At 42.1% G+C, this 21,830-nt stretch overlaps 1 protein-coding gene across 5 annotated transcripts in view; it reads left to right on the forward strand.

The window, feature by feature from the left end:
- Positions 1–21,830, forward strand: part of gabbr1a (gamma-aminobutyric acid (GABA) B receptor, 1a) — a 238,125-nt gene that overhangs the window by 13,656 nt on the left and 202,639 nt on the right. For 4 of the 5 annotated variants that reach the window (XM_062062735.1, XM_062062732.1, XM_062062733.1 and 1 more), the window contains 5 exons: positions 2,348–2,437; positions 2,597–2,661; positions 15,281–15,419; positions 17,666–17,851; positions 20,758–20,775. In XM_062062735.1, the coding sequence (XP_061918719.1) occupies positions 2,356–2,437; positions 2,597–2,661; positions 15,281–15,419; positions 17,666–17,851; positions 20,758–20,775 (490 nt within the window). In that variant the 5' untranslated portion in view covers positions 2,348–2,355. The remainder of the gene's footprint in view (positions 1–2,347; positions 2,438–2,596; positions 2,662–15,280; positions 15,420–17,665; positions 17,852–20,757; positions 20,776–21,830) is intronic. The other variant, XM_062062736.1, reaches the window with a different exon arrangement.

The raw sequence follows: 21,830 nt of genomic DNA on the forward strand, positions 1-21,830 counted from the left end.
TGTTAGTGGACCAGCAGCCTATACAATTATATGTGCTTCAGGGACTGTGTCCCTTGCAGATGTGTTGTCTATGTTGTGGGAACCAGAATATTGGTAGCAGAAAGAAATAACCCCTTTTGTGTGAGTGGGTGTGGATGAGTGTGCATGGGGGAGGTTGTTTGGGTTGATGCACTGATTGAAAGTGTATCTTGGGTTTTTTCTATGTAGATTTAATTTAAAAAAACAAAAATTTGAAAAAAAAAACAAAAATTTTTTTTTTTTTTTTAGAACAGGCCCGCGGGCGACTCATCTGGTCCTTACGGGCGACCTGGTGCCCGCGGGCACCGCGTTGGTGACCCCTGTTATATACTGTATATATAATATGTAAATTGAGAGCTTTGCCTTACCTTACCCTTTCCACCCTTTGTAACTGAGCTACTGTGTGGAACAATTTCCCTTGTGGATCAATAAAGTTTGTCTAAGTCTAAAACGAAAACATATTATAAAACTTACAAATCCTTATAATTGATGGATAGATCTGAAGTTGAGCTCGAGATTTAAAAAAAAAAAAAAAGGTATTGTGTGACTTAACTAAATATTAGTGTTTTTGTTTTTTCTAAAACTGTCTTTGCTCAAAAAATAATAAATCAAAATCAATGTTGTTATGAATTATTGACATGTAAGGCTACAATTAATAATCAAATATTGGAAGAAATATTGCATATTTTGTGTTTTACCATAAAAAAAGTTTTCAATGACAAAAACGGCATATACCGGTATATATATTTTTTAAATGTATTCATTTATTTATAGCCTATACATATATATGTGTACATATTATGTTAATATAATGTATATATAATTAATAATCAATATAATTGGATAGTAAGAGTATGTGAAAGTTTGACTTCCACCTTGTTTACTTCCGTAACAACCTCCTTAAAGTTTTGTAATCAATCAGAAATACCAAGCAGCTAAAATGCGCCAAACGTGAATAAGTGTAGAGAGTGTTTTGCGTTTTTCTCATCATGCTTTGTAATGGATTTAAATGGGTGTAATTTATTTTTATTTTTATGGTGCTTTGACTTAAAAAAAAAAAGAATTTCCGCTAAGTTCAGTGATCATGTCTATTGACATTTTGTGTTGATTGGATTTTTGTTTTTTGCACCATGACTAGGGAAGGTTGTTTGCATTGGGTCATAATTGTAAATGCTGCGCTTACACCATTCAGATCTTAATTAAAGGTCATTGACCTGAAGTACTAACGTCGTAAACTAAATGGGGACATAGTATCCTCTATACAATTGTCAGACTATTACAATTAATGCAATCTACTAGTGGTTAAAATAAATTTCCTGTTATAACTGCCTACTTCCTGCCGTTACTAAGCACTTACTTCTTCTCTTGTTTAAAAATGGCTTAGCGGTTAGCATGCCTCTCTCGCTCTCCAGTAATAATAATGCTTGATGATTTTTAAAGATGGGCAGCACAGTGGTACAGGGGTTAGTGCATGTGCCTCACAATACGAAGGTCCTGAGTTCGATCCCGGGCTCGGGGTCTTTCTGTGTGGAGTTTGCATGTTCTCCCTGTGCCTGGCTTCCTCCCACCTCCAAAGACACACACCTGGGGATAGCTTGATTGGCAACACTAAATTGGCCCTAGTGTGTGAATGTGAATGTTGTCTGTCTATCTGTGTTGGCCCTGCGATGAGGTGGCGACTTGCCGCAAACCCGAAAAGGACAAGCGGTAGAAAATGGATGGATGGATGGATTTTTAAGATACTAAGAAATGCAGTTTATTTGCCATAGTGAAGGTGATTATTATTAACTTAGTGGAGCGGCTACTCACTGCGTATGGAGACACATACTTTTCTGCTAGCTGCTTGTCAGCCGGGGAACTAATAAGAAAACAAATAGTAGCCAGAGGGGGTCGGCATTAAATGGCGATCACATACTATTTCAAGAAAATCGTGCGATACTGACGATTGGCCGATATGTCAAAAGTCTAACGTCTGTATTTGTAAATGTTTACTGGGTTTGTTGTAGCAGACGCTCGACTGCACTTTGTGTTTTGTTGATATCTTGTGGTTTAAGACAAGCTGATGGCTCATTCCCTTGTGGGATGCCACCGCACATCTTGCAAAAGACACATTTCAGATCCACTACACAAGCTGTTCTCTTTTCTCATTATGACATCAAACGCTTAAATGAGTGTTTTTGATGCGATGTGGAGCCAAAACACAACTGTGAAGGAAGTGAAGAAGACAGACACAATTTAAGAATCTTCTCAGTCACCTCGTTTTCCTCTGTCGCCCCCTTTCTTTTCACCCGAAAGTCCTCAATTCTGCTTCCGTTTTTTTCTTCGTCAGGTGGAGCCATGCAGGCGCCGCCATTGTTTCTGCTGCTTCTCGCCGCTCTTCCATCTCTTGTGGTGCCCATACATAATTCATCAGCCAAAGGTAATTTGTGTGTCCGCCTGGCTGTGTGTGGGATTGTGCGGCGGCGGGCTGGAATGCAGTCCGTTGAGAGCGCAGAGTTTGTCGGATAAACTTGCATATACGTCAGAGAATCAGCCTCCATCTTTGCTCTTTTTCCCTCCCTTCTTCTTCTCTGACCAGGCTGTGCCATCATCCGGCCTCCGAGAGATGGAGGGATTCGATACAGAGGCCTGACGCAAGAGCAGGTTTGATTGATTGATTGAGACCTTTATTAGTAGGTTGCACAGTGAAGTACATATTCCGTACAATTGACCACTAATTGGTAACACCCGAATAAGTTTTTCAACTTGTTTAAGTCGGGGTACACTTAAATTGATTCATGATACAGATATATACTATCATATATACTATCATCATAATACAGTCATCACACAAGATAATCACATTGAATTATTTACATGATTTACAATCAGGGGTGTGGAGGGGGGGGGGGATAGGGGGGGGGGGGGTATGGACATCAAGTAGTGGACATAGAGAGAGAGATCAGAAGGCATAAGAAAAAGAAAAAGTATATGCATTTGATTGTTTACATTTGATTATTAGCAATCCGGGGAGGGTGTTAGTTTAGGGTTGTAGCTGCCTGGAGGTGAACTTTTATTGCGGTTTTGAAGGAGGATACAGATGCCCTTTCTTTTATACCTGTTGGGAGCGCATTCCACATTGATGTGGCATAGAAAGAGAATGAGTTAAGACCTTTGTTAGTTCGGAATCTGGGTTTAACGTGGTTAGTGGAGCACCCCCTGGTGTTGTGGTTATGGCGGTCATTTACGTTAAGGAAGTAGTTTGACATGTACTTCGGTATCAGGGAGGTGTAGCGGATTTTATAGACTAGGCTCAGTGCAAGTTGTTTAACTCTGTCCTCCACCTTGAGCCAGCCCACTTTAGAGAAGTGGGTAGGAGTGAGGTGGGATCTGGGGTGGAGGTCTAGAAGTAACCTGACTAGCTTGTTCTGAGATGTTTGGAGTTTAGATTTGAGGGTTTTGGAGGTGCTAGGGTACCAGGAGGTGCATGCATAATCGAAAAAGGGTTGAACGAGAGTTCCCGCCAGAATCCTCAAGGTGCTTTTGTTGACCAGAGAGGAAATTCTGTAGAGAAATCTCGTTCGTTGGTTAACCTTTTTGATTACCTTGGTTGCCATTTTGTCACAGGAAAGGTTAGCCTCTAGAATGGAACCTAGGTAGGTGACCTCATCTTTCCTGGTGATGACACTGTCACCTACTTTTATGTTGAAGTCATTGACTCTCTTAAGTTTGATGTGGGACCCAAACAGGATGGATTCTGTTTTACCCAAGTGGATGGATAGCTTGTTGTCAGCGAGCCAGGTGCAAGTTCTTCAGAGCTCAGCACTGAGGATTTTCTCCACCTGTGACTTGTCCTTGTCTGATACAAGTCGTTTATGTATATTAGGAACAGTAAAGGCCCCAATATACTGCCTTGGGGGACTCCACAGCTCACCGAGAGGGGGGGGGGACACGGTGCCGTTCACCTCTACCACCTGCTCCCTCCTCTCAAAGTAAGATTGCATCCAGCTCCATGAGGTTTTGTTAAATCCGATTGCTCTGAGCTTATCCAACAGTATAGCGTGGTTAACGGTGTCAAAGGCCTTCTGAAGTTCCAGCATGACCATGCCGCAGTATTTGCCCGCGTCCACCTCATGTTTGATGTGGTCGGTCAGATAGAGAAGGCATGTGTCAGTGGAGTGGTTAGTTCTGAAGCCGGATTGGAATTTGTACATGAGTTTATTAGTGGCAAGGTAACTATCGACCTGTTCATAAACTATTTTCTCCATTACTTTCGAAATGGAGCTGAGAATAGAAACAGGTCGGTAGTTGCCAGGTTCCAATTTGCTTCCTTTTTTAAAGAGGGGAGTTACTCTTGCTATCTTAAAATCTTTTGGTACTTGGCCTTGTGTAATTGATAGGTTTATTATGTGCGTGATGATCGGGGCAATGATGGAGGCAGAGTCCCTGAGGAATCTGGAGGGAATATTATCAAGGCCGGTGGCCTTGTTAGGGTGGAGCGCGCTCAATTTTTTAAACACCTCATCAGCTGTGACCATTTCTAATTTGAAATCATCGTTGGATACTCCTAGCTTTCTGTAGAAGGCTTTAATGTGTTCTACACCAAAGCGACCAGAGTGGTGGGACAGCTTGTTGACAAGAGTTGCGGCTATGCTGGTGAAAAAGATGTTAAGTCTGCTAGCTACCTCCATTTTGTCTGTAATGAGGGAGTCACCCTCCTTGATGCTGATGTTGGTGAGTCTTGTTTTAAGTTTCTGGCTGCAACCAGGAAGCTGGTTGTTGAGAATTTTCCAGAGCTCACGTGGCTTATTCGTGTTTTCCTCTATTTTGTCGTTAATGTAATTTTTTTTAAGGATTTAGTCAGGTTGGTTGACTTATTTCTTAATTTATTGCATTGCTTTTTGAGAGTTGAAAGGAGTAATTTGAGGTTGATATTATTGGGTTGTTTATCTACTTCTGTTTTACATTTTTGGTATTCAGAGTATTTCCTGTCTCTGTCTTTTATGGCAGCTAATAGGTCCGGATTCATCCATGGTTCCGAGCGGGCTTTGATCCTGACTGTTTTCACGGGAGCCATGTCATTTAGTATCTTTAGGAACGCCGTTTTGAAGCGATCCCAAGCGACATCGACCAGGTTGCTCGCGAGCACAGGGGACCAGTCCCACTCATCTAATTTTAAATTGAAATTGTCATTGGAGTATTTTTTGAGGGATCTGGATTGGGCTGTTATGTGGCCATTGGCTTTAGGTTTAGCTATTTTACGGGTGCAGAAGGTTAGATAGTGGTCGCTAAGACCACAGATCATGACCCCACTATTTTTTATTTTAGGCCGGTCTGAAGTGAGAATGAGATCTATGGTTGATTGGGTGGAATCACACACCCTTGTGGGTAGCGCTATTAGCTGGGAAAGACCGTGCAGATTACAAAACTTGCTGAAGGATCTGAAGACAGGCACATCTTTGCGTTGAATATCTGTGTTCAGATCCCCAGTTATAATTTTCTCCATGTTGTCTGTCCCCGCCAAGCATTCTTCCAAAGCCCCATAGAAATCACTCTGATTAGGGGGTCTATAAACAGTCCCTATTAGTACCGGCTTAGCGTTTTTAAATTTGATTTCCGCCCACACAGATTCCAGGTCATTGTGATTAAGATCAGTGCGAGTTATGTATTTAATATCCTGGTGAATATACATACAAACGCCCCCACCGTGTTTATTCCTATCCTTTCTGATAACCGAAAAGTTTTGTATTTCTATCTCTGAGTCAGAAATACTTTGATCAAATTTGGTTTCAGAGAAACACAAGATTTTTACCTTCGTGTTGAGGAACATTTCTCTGATTTGGTCGAGTTTGGCTCCAGAGAGGCTGTTCACATTAAGGTGGATGATGTGTAGTCCACTGGAACCAAAAAGAGCATCAGAGTCCACTGTGTTGTGGTACTGACCAGAAAAATTGTTGGTTATTATTGCTGTTGCAGTTGAAGAGCAAGGAGAGAGAGGAGAGAGAGAGAGGGGCATATTGATCGTCCTCCAGGTGAAGGGGGAGGGAGAGAAAGGGGGAGGGGAGGGAGAGGGAGGAGGAAGCCAGGTAGGGTTGCTGGGGGATGGGTTTGGTTTCCTTTTGGCGGGCTTTTTTGAAGACAAAGAGAACGAGAATAACGAAAATGTTTGTGTAAAGGCGCCTCTAAATCCTGTGTATGCCGCGTCCTCGACCGTCCGGGACCCGGGAGAGGTCGCGTGGACCCCCGCCATCTCGTGCAGTTCCCCGCAATCACCGATGTCTGGGTCGCCGTCCACCGCAGCCGCCGCGTCGTTCACCGCCGCTGAGTCGCTGCCTTCTCTGATGACCGGGTCGTCCTCCACCGCCGCCGCCGAGCCTCCGACCGTGTCGATGAACGGGGCAAAGTCCTCCGCCGAGCCGCCGACCGCTGGAGCACAGGTGAGCTTGAGCTGAGATGAGCCGGTAGCCGAGTTAGCTTCGATGGCGACGCTAGCAGTAGCATTGCTAGTCTTCGCCAGTCGGGACAACATTAACCGTGTTGCTGCAGGTCCAGGGTTGAGTTCAGTGTCTCCTGATAGTAGAAGTAATAGTAGTATTATTGACTTTCTGTCTATCCTTCCAGTCAGGGGCATGTTTCTTCTGCCTCGATGTGCAGACAAGGACGATGCTAACACGTTAGCTCCAAAGCCAAGGTGCTTCGCCGATGTATTGTCGTGGAGATAAAAGTCACTGTGTATGTCCATTTCGCGTTCTCGACTCTCATTTTCAAGAGGGTAGAGTATCCGAGGAGGTTTAAAATATAAATCCGTGATCCACAGTAGAAAAAGGAGGAAGTGTGGGATAATCCGAGCAGTTGTTTGGATTCCCGATCGGGAGCGAAAGAGGCTGCGACCGCTCATCTCGGCGTCAATACACACAGCACCAATGTTAGAGAATGTTAGAAATACATCCAGTTGTACCACACAGATGGTACTTATCACAATATATTCTTTAGTACACAGCCTCACATTTAAGGAGGGGTGTCCTGAGCCGATTCTGATATCAGGTATTGGTCCGATACAAACAAAAAACCGTGTCGGAATGTATCGGCTTGCATCTAAAAAGTTTGATATTAGCCTCCGATATCAGCAGTATTCCAATAATGATATTTAGATATTAGTTTATCACCTATAACGCATCGCTTATACAGTATATCTAATGATATCTAGTGGATTTGTAACTCTTCCTATGTAGGCTGACCATACGTCCTCTTTTCCCCGGACATGTCCTCTTTTGCGGGTGTGTCCGGGCGGGTTTTTTTTAAATGCCTCAAATGTCCGGCATTTTGAATTAGGGTTGCGTGTATTTTCAATGTACGTCTTGGGCAGGGATCGGCAACCCCTAACAACTAAATTAAGGGCGTGCCGTGCTGGCACTGCATATATTATCCTCTCTATTACTTGCACAAACAGCATGCCAGCCCGGTCTCACGTTGCATGAAGCTTTAACTTGCACTCGTGAGAGACAGCAAGGCATACTTGGTCAACAGCCACACAGCTTACACTGACGGTGGTCGTATATAACAACTTTAACACTGTTACGTTACAAATATGCGCCACACTGTGAACCCACACCAAAAAAGAATGACAAATACATTTCTGGAGAACTTCCGCACCGTAACACAACATAAACACAACACAACAAATACCCAGAATCCCATGCAGCCCTAACTCTCTAACCTCAACCGACGCACGGAGGGAGGGAAGGGGGGGGGGGGGGGGTGATGTGTGGGGGTGTTTGGTGCTAGCGGGGGTGTATAATGTAGACTGGGAGAGTTAGTGCTGCATGGGATTCTGGGTATTTGTTGTGTTGTGTTTATGTTGTGTTACAGTGTGGATGTTCTCCAGAAATGTATTTGTCATTCTTTTTTGGTGTGGGTTCACAGTGTGGCGCATATTTGTACATAACAGTGTTAAAGTTGTTATTTACGGCCACCGTCAGTGTAAGCTGTGTGGCTGCTGAGCAAGTAAGCTTTGCTGTCACATTCGAGTGCAAGCAGAAGATGCATTCAACATGTGGCCGAGCAGGTACGCTGTTTAAAAAGACTGTAGAGGGCGCTAAAGGCAGTGCCATCACGCCCAAATTTCGGGTGTCTCCCGGGAAAAGTGGGAGGATTGGCAACTATGACGCTGTTGAACGCCATTCATGTAAATCTCGCGGGCCGCACCAACTTAAACTGTCATATTAAAGTGCGGGCCGGGGCGCGTGTCTAAGACCCATGGTTTAAACATAGCACAAAGCAATAAAAAGTTTTGTATACAGTGTTATTTCATTTTACATTTCAAAAGAGTTTTGAGGCTCCCATTGTTTTCTTTCATTTGTGAAACTCGTCAAAATGGCTCTTTGAGTGCTAAAGGTTGCCGACCCTAGACTCTAGGGTTAAGTTAAGAAGGGGTTAAACAAAACAAGCTGTGAAGGTGCGCACGCAGAAACATTCGTGAGGGAGGGGCAGAGACACAGAGCGAGAGAGCTAGTGAGTGGAGACAGACATGAAAACAAGAAATGCCGAAAAGTAAATGCAACTTTACGGATGATTTGCGGAAAAAGTATTTGTGTTTTGGACCTGGCCGTGACACATGGGAAGCAGAATGCACTGTGTGCAAAGCAGGAACGTGTATATCTGTGGCAAATAAAGTTCTACAAGCCCATATCGACACTACAAAGCACAAAACAGCTGTGCAGGGCGAGAGCTCTTTTATGACAACCTTTTTCCAAAACACAACATAGAATGTGAGATATAACAGGATAATGCATACATTTGTCATTTGTTTTCAAAACGCTTACAAAAATGTGGTACCCCAAAAATTTACTGTGGGACCCCATTTGTATGATTTGATGGGGTCCCTGGGACCCCATTTTGAAAATTCCTAGCGCCAACACTGCTGTCAACATAGGAGAAAAAATGCTTTATTTAAATAAATATATTACTTATGAAGCAAGTTCGAGTATCATTGGCAAATTTTCACCTAGTCCCGGCCTTGGCGTGCTCCCCGCCTTGGCACGCATATATGTGTCCTCTTTTGGGGATTTCAGAATATGGTCAGCCTATCCTATGGCATCATGCTAACGCTAGCATGCTAATGCCTAATGCTAGCTTTTTAGGTAATTTTTGTATGTTTAAACCTAACAAGGATTTTGATAATTGGCGCCATCTTGGAAGTATGCTAACTTCTTATATTTTAGCATACTGACGTTACTATGCAAAGTTTTATGATAGCATTCTTGCCTATTTCATTCATATAAACCTAAATGACTAACTGAAAGAAAACTGTCAGAACTATCAAAGTGTGGTTAAAGCTGAGAAAACAAAATATCTGTCAGACTTAAGTTTAAATAGTATCAGCAAGCCACGTGTTCTTTTTAATACTATTAGTTATGTTCTTAATCCGAATCCAGCCACTTTACTGGAGATGACAAGTGAAACTTGTGAAAAATTTCTCTCCTTTTTTAACGATAAGGTTGCTTTTATTCGGTCAAATCTTTCTCGCTCTCCATTGAGTTTTAATGTGGCCACTCAGTGCTCGGCTGTGTTTAGTCAGTTTGAGCCTGTGTCCATGCCTGAGCTTACAGGAATAGTCCACAAACTGAAACCCTCGTCCTGTCCCACAGACCCAGTCCCCCCTCGCTTTTTTAAAGAAATCTGGGACACTATTGACTTGTCTGTTAGGGACATCATCAACACCAGCTTGATTTCTGTCTGTGTCTCCTCTTTTTGTAAAAGAGCTGTTGTCGAGCCTTTGATTAAAAAAACAGGTCTAGATCCGACAAGTTTGTCAAATTATCGGCCCATTACCAAATTACCTTTTGTGTCAAAAATTCTGGAGAAATGTGTTTTAGCGCAACTGCAGCCTTTTTTAGATGAAAATAGCACTTTAGATCCATTTCAGTCTGGATACAAAGCTTTGCACAGTACTGAATCTGCACTTTTAAAGGTTTTTAATGACTTGCTTTTAATGTCTGATTCTGGTAGCTCTGCCATTTTAGTGCTTTTAGATCTTACAGCTGCCTTTGATACAGTCGACCACACAATTCTTTTAAATTAAAGTACCAATGATTGTCACACACACACTAAATGTGGTGAAATTTGTCCTCTGCATTTGACCCATCCCCTTGGGGAGCAGTGGGCAGCAGCGGCGCCGCGCCCGGGAATCAAGACCGCCTGAGAGACTGTGTGGGTGTCAGGGGGACTGCATTAGAGTGGTTCAGATCCTACCTGTCAGAGAGGTCCTTCTCTGTCAGGCTGGGGGACGCCACCTCTTCTTCTGCTCCGCTTTACTGTGGTGTCCCCCAGGGATCCATTCTAGGCCCCATCCTGTTTTCCTTGTACATTCTCCCTCTTGGAGAGATTTTTAAGAAACATGGAGTGTCTTATCACTTTTATGCAGATGACTGCCAAATTTATATGCCAATTTCAAAAGGCCACGGCCCCCTGACACCCCTTCTCAACTGTCTATGTGATGTCAAGGCTTGGTTAGCCCAGAATTTCTTAATAATGAATGAGGGAAAAACTGAAATTTCAGTTTTTGGTCCGGCCCTCACTGACTTGGGACCATTGCAAAATTATGTGCGTCCCAAAGTCACCAGCCTGGGCGTCACTATAGACAGCGATTTTAAATTTGACAAACAAGTCAATGGCGTTTTAAAATCGTGTTTTTATCATCTTCGTCTTTTAGCAAAGGTAAAACCATTTTTATCTTTTAACCTTTTTGACCAAGTCGTGCATGCTTTTATTTCAAGTCGCCTGGACTACTGCAATGCACTTTATGCTGGCATTAGCCAAAAAGCTCTCTCCCGGTTGCAGTTAGTCCAGAACGCGGCAGCACGACTTTTAACAGGGGCCAGGAAACGCGAGCATAAAACCCTAATTCTTCGGAGTTTGCACTGGCTCCCTGTTCATTTTAGAATTGATTTTAAATCCTTGCTGTTTGTTTTTAAAGCTTTACATGGACTGTCACCTCAGTATATCTCGGACCTCTTCCAAATTTACACTCCTGCGCGTGCTCTGAGGTCAGAGAGCCAGCTCCAGCTCGTGGTGCCCAGGACAAGACTTAAAACCAGGGGAGACAGGGCCTTCTCTGTGGTCGGCCCTAAACTCTGGAACACTCTGCCCCTCCATGTTCAAACTGCTTCCACAGTGGAGTGTTTTAAGTCTCGTCTTAAGACCCACTTTTATTCTTTGGCTTTTAACACTACGTGAGTTGTGTGGTCTTCTGTCCTCTGTTGTCCAGTGTGTTTTTTTTAATACATTTTGATGTCTATTTTACTGTTTTAATTGGTTTTACCCTTTAAAATCGTTTTTAATCATATTTATTTTTTATATTGTCTCTGTATTGGTTTTCTATTCATTTATTCTTTGTTTTTATTCAGTCATTGGTGTAGCATAATATTGTTTTTAATGTTTTTAATATTGTTTTTAACATGGCTGTGCAGCACTTTGGAAACATTCTTGTGTGTAAATGTGCTATATAAATAAAGTGGATTGGATTGGATTGGATTGATAAATGTATTGGATTTTGATACTTGGCGCCATCTTGGAAGTATGCTAACTTCCTTTATAGTAGCATGCTGACAATAGCGTGCTGAAGTTAGCATGCTGACGTTGGCATGCGGACATTTTATGATGGCATTCTTGCCTATTTCATTCATATAATCCTAAAAATCATGGATTTTGATACTTGGCGCCCTCTTGGAAGTATGCTAAATTGTTCAATATCAGCATGCCGATATCCAATATCAATATCATATCGAGACATCTCCAGGTATTAGCCTCAAAATGTAACGCTTTTTCTCACTACATTGTCTTTTTTCTCGCATTGTTCTTGGTTATTGGTTGGATAGCATTCTTGCCTATTTCATTCATATTACCTTAAAAATTAAGGATTTTGATGCTTTACGCCAGGGGTCTCAGACATGCGGGCCAATTGCGGCCCGCGAGACGTTATTTTGCGGCCCCCCCTTAATATGAAAGTTTAATGTTAGCGCGGCCCGCGAGTTTCATATGAATGGCGCTTGATAGCGTTGTGTGCAGAGCTGAAGCATACTGGCCAACCATCCCGATTTTTCCGGGAGTCCCGATTTTCACCCGGACAACAATATCGAGGGCGTGCCGTGATGGTACTGCCTTTAATGTCTGCTTTTTCTACATACAAACAGCGTGCCGGCCCAGTCACATGTTATATGCGGCTTCTACAGACACGCATAAGTGACTGCAAGACATACTTGATCAACAGCCATACAGGTCACACTGAGGGTGACCGTATAAACAACTTTAACACTGTTACAAATATGCGCCACACTGTGAACCCACACCAAACAAGAATGACAAACACATTTCGGTAGAACATCCGCACCGTAACACAACATAAACACAACAGCACAAATACCCAGAATCCTTTGCAGCCCTAACTCTTCCGGGCTACAATATAGACCCCCCCCCCAACTTCCCCCCCATCTCCCGAATTCGGAAGTCTCAAGGTTGGCAAGTATTGCATACTTATGGCATATATTGTAGCCCGGAAGAGTTAGGACTGCAAAAGATTCTGGGTATGTGTTCTGTTGTGTTTATGTTGTGTTACGGTGCAGATGTTCTCCCGAAATGTGTTTGTCATTCTTGTTTGGTGTGGGTTCATAGTGTGGCGCATATTTGTAACAGTGTTAAAGTTGTTTATACGGCGACCCTCAGTGTGACCTGTATGGCTGTTGACCAAGTATGTCTTGCAGTCACTTGCATGTGTATGTGGAAGCTGCATACAACATGTGACTGGGCCAGCACGCCCTCAACATTGTTGTCCTGCTAAAATTCGGGGGAATAGTTGCCCCGGGAGATTTTCGGGAGGGGCACTGAAATTCGGGAGTTTCTCGCTCCCTTCCTCTCTCGCTCCCGGGCGGTCCGTGCAGGGGAGACTAGCGGTCCGGTAGCTTCCGAAGCACTCCGCCGAAGGACCGAGCGACAATACAAAACTGTGGTGCACTGGACCCCAGCGCTGATACTCCGACAGAGAGTCGCTGGGCGAATCGGACGTGTAACACGTTAGTCGTGATGTTAGCCCGTTCGGGGCTAATTGTGCTACCGTAACTGTAAACTCCACAGCGAGCCCCCCCTCCTGTTGGCTCCAGACAGAGACGATTTTTGTTATATGGGTCCAAAATACCCCTGCGTTAGTGGAAAAGCGGCAAATGAGTGAAAGCGACAGAAACGTTGCCATGGAGACAAGGGTTTTCTTACATGCCTGGCTGCAGTCACACCGTGACACCTGTCCGTCAGTAATAAAGTCCCTGATAACCTTGAACAATTCAAACCGTTATTTGTTTTTTTGTTTAATTTGCATTGCCTCACACGATGAACACTACATATATTTTTATATGACGCCGGATAACACTCCGGGAGCCGTCGCCTTTTTTGCGCTCGCTATCCCGGTACTTTCCGCCGACCGCCGTGTTGCTGTAGGGAGGAAAAGCGGAACGACACACATTGCGGAAATAACATTATTCTCCGTGCGTCGGCTAAATACAAATATATTCCACAACCCCAAACATGTCTTTTTCAAAGCCTGCAGTGAAGAGGTGAAGAGGTTAGTGATGAGCAAAGACAATTCCAGGAAAAGTGGGAGATGCAATATTTCTTTGTTGAGCACAGGGGCACCCCGATGTGTCTGTTTTGCACAGAGAAAGTTGCGATGCACAAGGAATACAATTTGAAACGTCGTTATACAACTAGACATGCTGAGGAGTATGCAAAATAGCAGGGAGATGAGAGAGTGAACCGGGTTGCAAATTTTAAAACCAGTCTACTGAGGCAACAAGATTTCTTCAAGAAAGCAACCGAAAACAGCGATGCAGCAGTCAAAGCTAGCTAAATGGTGAGTGAGATGGTTGCTAGGGCGGGAAAGCCGTTCAAAGAAGGTGAATTCATTAAAAAGTGCATGTTAGATTTTTTTAAAGAAATCTTTTCTTGCGGCCCAGCCTCACCCAGTTTCTGCATCCAGTGGCCCCCAGGTAAATTGAGTTTGAGACCCCTGCTTTACGCCATCTTGGAAGTATGTTAACTTCTTCTATATTAGCATGCTGACGTTAGCATGCAAAAGTTTTATAATAGCATTCTTGCTAATTTCGTTCATATAAACCTAAAAATCATGGATTTTGATACTTGGCGCCATCTTGGAAGTATGCTAACTTTTTCTATATAAGCGTGCTGACGTTAGCATGCTGAAGTTTTATGATAGCATTCTTGCCTATTTCATTCATATAAACCTAAAAATCATAGATTTTGAAACTTGGCGCCATCTTGGAAGTATGCTATCTTTTTAGGTAAGTTTGTATGTTTAAACTTAACAATCAAAGATTTTGATACTTGGAGCCATCTTGGTCTTTTTTCTTTTATGTTTTATTTATTTATTTTTTATCGTGCTCTGTTTGTGTTGTGTTGTGCTTGCTCGTTCCTCTTGTGTTTTCTTTTAACCTGCCCATTGTACAGCACTTTGGCTACCCCTGTGGTAAATTTTAAATGTGCTTTATAAATAAAGTTGATTTGATTTGATTTGATAGTACTAACTTCCTCTTACATATGCATGCTGTTTTTAGCATGCAGGCTTTTTATGCCTGCATTCTTGCTAATTTCATTCATATGAACCTAAACATCATGGATTTTGATACTTAGCGCCATCTTATCAGTACGTAAAATGTTCCCATGTTATCATGCTAACATTAGCATGCTAATGTTTTATGTCAGCTTTTGAGCTAATTTTGTATGTTTAAACTTAAAAATCAATGATTTTGATACTTGCCGCTATCTTGGAAGTATGCTAACTTCTTCAATATCAGCATGCTGCTATCTGATATCAATATCATATCGAGACACCTCCAGGTATTCGTATCAAAATGGACGCTTTCTTTCACTACATTGTCTTTTTTCTCGCATTGTTACTGGTTTTGTTTAGTTTTTTTCAACAATGTGCTGCGGGCCACACTTTGGACTACCCTACTTACTTACTTTCTTATCAATTATCCTTCCTGAAACTGAAATGTGAGGGGTGTGTTCCCTTTATTTGGAGCTCTGTGCATCAGGTTTGATTTGTATCCCAACATGGAGGTCCTTCCTGTGGCTGGTGTTCTCCGAAGCAGCCCGTTGAGACGAATTGAGTCTTCTGTCGGCGCCATATGGCAGCTTCTTATCCCCAGTGACACCCAAAGAAGGAACTTAATGCATGATCCGCCTCTAATCCCTCCCCCCCTTTCCCACTCCACAGATCCGCAGCGTGGATTTCCTGCCAGTGGATTATGAGATCGAGTACATCTGCAGGGGAAACCGGGTGATCGTGGGACCCAAAGTCAGGAAGTGTTTGCCCAACCGCACATGGACGGACATCTCGCAGCACAGCAGATGTTGTGAGTCCTCTTCTCCTAAACCGCCCTGCTTGAAAAGGCATGCGCTCATTCATTCTACATGCATATCACCTTTAAGGCACAGAGGGGAGGACAGCAAATGTCAGATAAAATCCTTATTTTCATTTATTCTTTTTGCCTTTGACCATTAGTGGAAATTGTTCGTGGTCGGGCCTGTCCCCATGAGGCCCGGGTCCCCCCTCCAATGGGCTCACCACCCATAGCAGGGGCCTTAGAGGTCGGACGCAATGTGAGCTGGGCGGCAGCCTAAGCAGGGCACTTGGTGGTCCGATCCCCGGCTACATAAGCTAGCTCTTGGGACGTGGAACTTCACCTTGCTGGGGGGGAAGGAGCCTGAGTTAGTGCGCAAGGTGGAGAAGTTCCGGCTAGATATAGTCGGACTCACTTTGACGCACAGCAAGGGTTCTGGAACCAGTTCTCTCAAGAGGGGCTGGACTCTCTTCCACTCTGGCATTGCACGCAGTGAGAGGCGACGGGCTGGGGTGGCAAATCTTGTTGCCCCCCGGCTCAAAGCCTGCACGTTGGAGTTCAACCCAGTGGACGAGAGGGTAGCTTCCCTCCGCCTTCGGGTGGGGGGACGGGTCCTGACTGTTGTTTGTGCTTACGCACCAAACAGCAGCTTAGAGTACCCACCCTTTTTGAATTCACTCGAGGGAGTAATGGAGAGTGCTTCCCCGGGTTATTTCCTTGTTCTACTGGGGGACTTCAACGCGCATATTGGCAATGACAGTGAAACCTGGAGAGGTGTGATTGGGAAGAATGGCTGCCCGAATATGAACCCGAGTGGTGTTTTGTTATTGGACTTTTGTGCTCGTCACATATTGTCCATAACAAACACCATGTTCAAACATAAGTGTGTCCATATGTGCACTTGGCACCAGGACATCCTAGGTTGCAGTTCCATGATCGACTTTGTAGTTGTGTTATCGGATTTGCCGTCTCATGTTTTGTAGACTTGGGTGAGCTTTCTACCGATCACCACCTGATGTTGAGTTGGCTGCGATGGTGGGGGAAGATGCCGGCCAGACCTGGCAGGCCCAAACGTATTGTGAGGGTCTGCTGAGGGTCTAGTAGAATCTCCTGTCAGAGAGAGTTTCAATTCCCACCCCAGGAAGAACTTTGAACACGTCACGAGGGAGGTGCTGGACATTGAGTCCGAGTAGACCATGTTCCGTACCTCTATTTTCGAGGCGACCGATTGGAGCTGTGGCCGCAAGGTGGTTGGTGCCTGTCGTGGCTGCAATCCTTGAACGGCGTCAAGCTGAAGAAAGAGTCCTATCGGGTCCTTTTGGCTCATAGAACTCCGGAGGCAGCAGATCGGTACCGACAGGCCAAGCGGCGTGTGGCTTCAGCGGTCACTGAGGCAAAAACTCGGACATAGGAGGAGTTCAGGGAAGCCATGGAAAACGACTTCCGGACGGCTTCGAAGCGATTCTGGACCACCACCCGCCGCTTCAGGAAGGGGAAGCAGTGCACTGTCTATACCGTGTATGTTGAGGATAGTGTTCTGCTGACCTCGACTGCGGATGTTGTGGATCCGTGGAGGGAATACTTCGAAGACCTCCTCAAGACAGAACCTATGTTATTGTTTTTGGTTGTTATTTTCATTACAGTGCAAAATTGTTCCTACAGATAGAGTATATTATATTTTAATTGTTTGTTTTATTTGACTTGGTATTTAAAAGTTTACATTTCAATTTAAATGTTCAGGTATACGAGAAACACAAGTTGATTACAATTGAAAGCGTATACTTCCATTATTGTTATATGTTGTCATTACGTCAGTGGTTAACTTGGTCTCAAAAAAATTATGTCAATAATATCGTTTATCGGCAATAATTTGTAGGCCAATATATTGTTGAACAAAATGTGTTGCCGGCCCAGTCTTACCCTGAATTATAGTATCAAAAGTATTGATATTTTGATTTGGGGATCAATATTGGAGCATAAAGATCTGATATCGGCGATATTGATATTTCAGTAACGATCCGCTCATCACTTGTTGCAAGAATTCGCTGAATCCAATACCTCTAAAAAGTGCCGTATCGGCATCAGAGCATCCCTATATTTAAGTGATTCTTTGGCCTACCAATAGATGGAGCTGACATACCACAACAGTTTGAGAATCACTTGGCTGGATAGTAGATAGTTATGGAGGACATCTGGGATCCCTGGTGATGCACTTTAGCTATTTATGTTTTTGTGTGTGTGTTTTCTCTGTTTTGCAGTGTTGCTGTGTCCTCGCGTGTGGACATCTTTGGAGAACGGTCAGGTGACGGCGAAGCCGCCAGGGCAGCCGGTGGAGGGCACGGTGCTGCATTACAGGTGTCATGGCGGCTTCATCCTGGAGGGCAGGAACGTCAGCCATTGTACCAAACTGGGGAAGTGGGATGCTCCCAAACCCATCTGCCTCTGTGAGTATCCCACAAAGTTCATGAAGTTGGGGTTGCTCGGCGATAAGTTAGCCAACCATTCAGATGGGAGTCGTCACAAAACAAACACTCGTTTACCTTTAGCACAGCCAGACGAAGTGAAAGATGAATCCTGGCTCAAAGTAAAACAAAGTTAAATATCCTAAATGCTCCAATTAAAGCCTCAAATAATCTTTCGATGCATTGTCTATAAGCAAATAGCCGTCATTTGCTAACTCAAATTAGTGCCAACGGCTGCGGCTGTAGACAACTTCCTTATGTAGTTTTTAAAATCAAAACCACATAATGGTGCTGTAGCAGCTGCATTTAAAGTCATGGCCCCATTCATTGCGGTTTACTTGACACATGAAACGTGACAAATTTTGGGGGATGCACTATCCTCTTTAGCCAGCAGATGGCAGTAAAGCGTTGAAAATCTTACAATGAGTTTTGTGGCAATTCCAACTTTGATCACAGCGTCAGTTGCTTTGTCGAGTGGCGCTTTCCATCATTTTCAGCAGAATTTGTTGAAAGGACTAGTTGGTACAATCCCTGGGGACTCTGCATTGCAGGGGCGTCCTCCTCCCTGAGCCAGGCTTGCACCTGACCGTATACCTAAATGAGGCTAGGTGACACTGCTGGGAGGCTTTTCCACCATTGGGACACATCTTCAGTTGTGTGCCCCAGCGTCACAGGGTGTTTCGGCCCAGCTTACCACAAGACACCCTCTGCCGAGGAAGGGCCCACCCCAGGGTGATCAAGTCCTTGGGTGTGTGCTTCCCATTAGGTAGCATTGCAAAATTATGACTACCTTCTCTCCTATAATTTAGATTGATCTTGCACTTTACAATGTTGCTTGTGTTACTCCAGCTGTGGTCATGTGTGTTGCACTTGTCGTACTGTGTACAACAAACGTATCAGTGCTTTTAATGCTGACTGTGCAGTTTGCTCCTTATCGCTATGACAACATTGGTCCTGTTATGTTGTACAATATACTTGTTGATAAGCAGCTCCATTGTCCTTTCCACTTTTTCATGCACTCCAAATCATTCTAAAAAAAAAAAGAAAGGTTATTACATATGATGAGCTTGCATTCAGTTAAAGTCCCAGCTATAATTAGAGCATTTACAATAAATTACAATAATACTACTGTCTGAATGCAGTTGTTCGCATTATTGCGAAAGAATCAGGATTTAAAAAAGAAGCACAAAACAAGGATGTAGAAGAGATTGCCAGCTGGTTATTAGAGTTGGCATGGCAACCAATAAAGTTGCTATGGGAATGTTAGTATTAAAAAAGAAAAGGAGCTCTCAGTCCAACCAAGTTAGTTATGTAACCAGTAGGAATGTAGCAAATGTAGAAATACCATTAAGATAATGCCTATATTATATACTTTATTTACATAACTACACACACGCGTGCACACACACTCACAAACACACACACACACACATATATATATATATATATATATATATATATATATATATATATATATATATATATATATATATATATATATATATATATACACTACCGTTCAAAAGTTTGGGGTCACATTGAAATGTCCTTATTTTAGAAGGAAAAGCACTGTACTTTTCAATGAAGGTAACTTTAAACTAGTCTTAACTTTAAAGAAATACACTCTATACATTGCTAATGTGGTAAATGACTATTCTAGCTGCAAATGTCTGGTTTTTGGTGCAATATCTACATAGGTGTATAGAGGCCCATTTCCAGCAACTATCCTTCCAGTGTTCTAATGGTACAATGTGTTTGCTCATTGGCTCAGAAGGCTAATTGATGATTAGAAAACCCTTGTGCAATCATGTTCACACATCTGAAAACAGTTTAGCTCGTTACAGAAGCTACAAAACTGACCTTCCTTTGAGCAGATTGAGTTTCTGGAGCATCACATTTGTGGGGTCAATTAAACGCTCAAAATGGCCCGAAAAAGAAAACTTTCATCTGAAACTCGACAATCTATTCTTGTTCTTAGAAATGAAGGCTATTCCACAAAATTGTTTGGGTGACCCCAAACTTTTGAACGGTATTGTATATATAGAGAGATACACATATCTATATACATATATAAAGACACATATCTATGTACACATATATGTATGTGTGTGTGTGTGTGTGTGTGTGTGTATATATATATATATATATATATATATATATATATATATATATATATATATATATATATATATATATATATATATATATATATATACATATATGTATATATATATATATGTACATATATACATATATTTACATACATATACATGTATATACTGTATATATGTGTGTGTATACATATATACATACACACACTTATATTTGTAAATATATGTATATAAGTATATCCATACATATATATCCATACACATACATATATATATATATATATATATATATATATATATATATATATATATATATATATATATATATATATATATATATATATATATATATATATATATATATATATATATATATATATATATATATACACACACACGCACACTGGGCAGCACGTTGGAACAGGGGTTAGTACATGTGCCTCACAATACGAAGGTCCGTATAAGCATTTATGTTTCGTCACTTTGTGTCAGTATTGCTGATGGTTGTTGCTATAAGATCCCCCCCACTAAATACAAAGTATGTGGGAGGTTTAGTTTCATCTGTTATTTCAGTGTTATCGCTGTGAAATATGAGATTATGTACTAACACATTTTAGCACTCTGCAGCCAAAGCGCCTTAATTGCTATGCTGCCGCCATCTAGGGGAAACAAATGTCATTGCACTATTTCCGGCTTTCCTCTCAGTTCTTGATGTAGTTAATACTGCTAACGTAACCATTTTTTTTCTTTTTTTGCTTCCTTTTTTGCCTGCCAAAGATGACAAAAACGACACAGGTAAGACACTTTGCCTTGTAATTTTATTAAACCATATTATTGTTCAACACGCAGTGCAGTCAGTAATATAGCTGTGAGTGATTATTTTAACCACAAGAGAGCAGCGTCGGTCTATTTGACGCTGGAGGTAACTGTCCATCAGGGGGCGTTGTGAGCCTTCAGAACAGACGCACTGGAATCAGTCAGGAAAACGTTTAATAATTGGTTTATGTTAGGAAAATTAATATTATCATTTTGACCTAGTATTAGGATGTTATTACTCTAGTATAAGTAATAATCAAGCCTATTCGAAAAGGACGTAAATCAGGGGTGTCCAAAGGCCGACCTGCAGCTACCCGGTAATTTTCTTTACAACACCATACAAATGTTGTATAAAAGATCAAACAGGTGATATATGATAATAATAATAAGTTGCAATGTTGACTGCTTTTTCTTTAAAGCTGGCATTGCTCAAGGAAAAACAGGACATTAAACAAACAAAAAAACATAAAAATAGTAAAAACGTATAATTGACGGACAGGTTAGATACTTAAGTGCTGAAAGTAAATAAAAAAAGTGTTATGATTTTTAAAAATCACTTTTATAAGTGTGCCCCATTGGATCCCCATAAATTTTGTGTTTTTGCCATAAAAAACAGGATGTTTCCAAAAAGTGCATAACACATGAAAAGAAAAAAGTACTTTATATTGACAGACATTAGGTCGATCCAAATATTTAAATGTTGAATTGAAAAAAAGCTACAAATAAATAAATATATATGACTTATTTTGAAAATGTTTATGACTGAGACCCTTCCGGGACCAAAGTTGAAGGAAGCCTTAAAGGTTACAAAAATCTATATATTGTATTAGTTTTTACATTGAAAGATATCAAAAATGTTTCAGTGTGCAATTTTCGGTGGAAAAAGTGTGGTCACCCCTGACGTACATGAATATTAAGCAGCAGCATACACAATTTGGTGATCTGATAGATTATTATATACAATATGAACATACGTTCTGGAATATACCTTTTCATCAATCATTTAGTCATTTAGGTTGGACTGGAGTCCCTTG

This window comes from Entelurus aequoreus, linkage group LG11 (assembly GCF_033978785.1).
Source record: "Entelurus aequoreus isolate RoL-2023_Sb linkage group LG11, RoL_Eaeq_v1.1, whole genome shotgun sequence".
In the NCBI taxonomy this organism is placed as follows: domain Eukaryota; kingdom Metazoa; phylum Chordata; class Actinopteri; order Syngnathiformes; family Syngnathidae; genus Entelurus; species Entelurus aequoreus.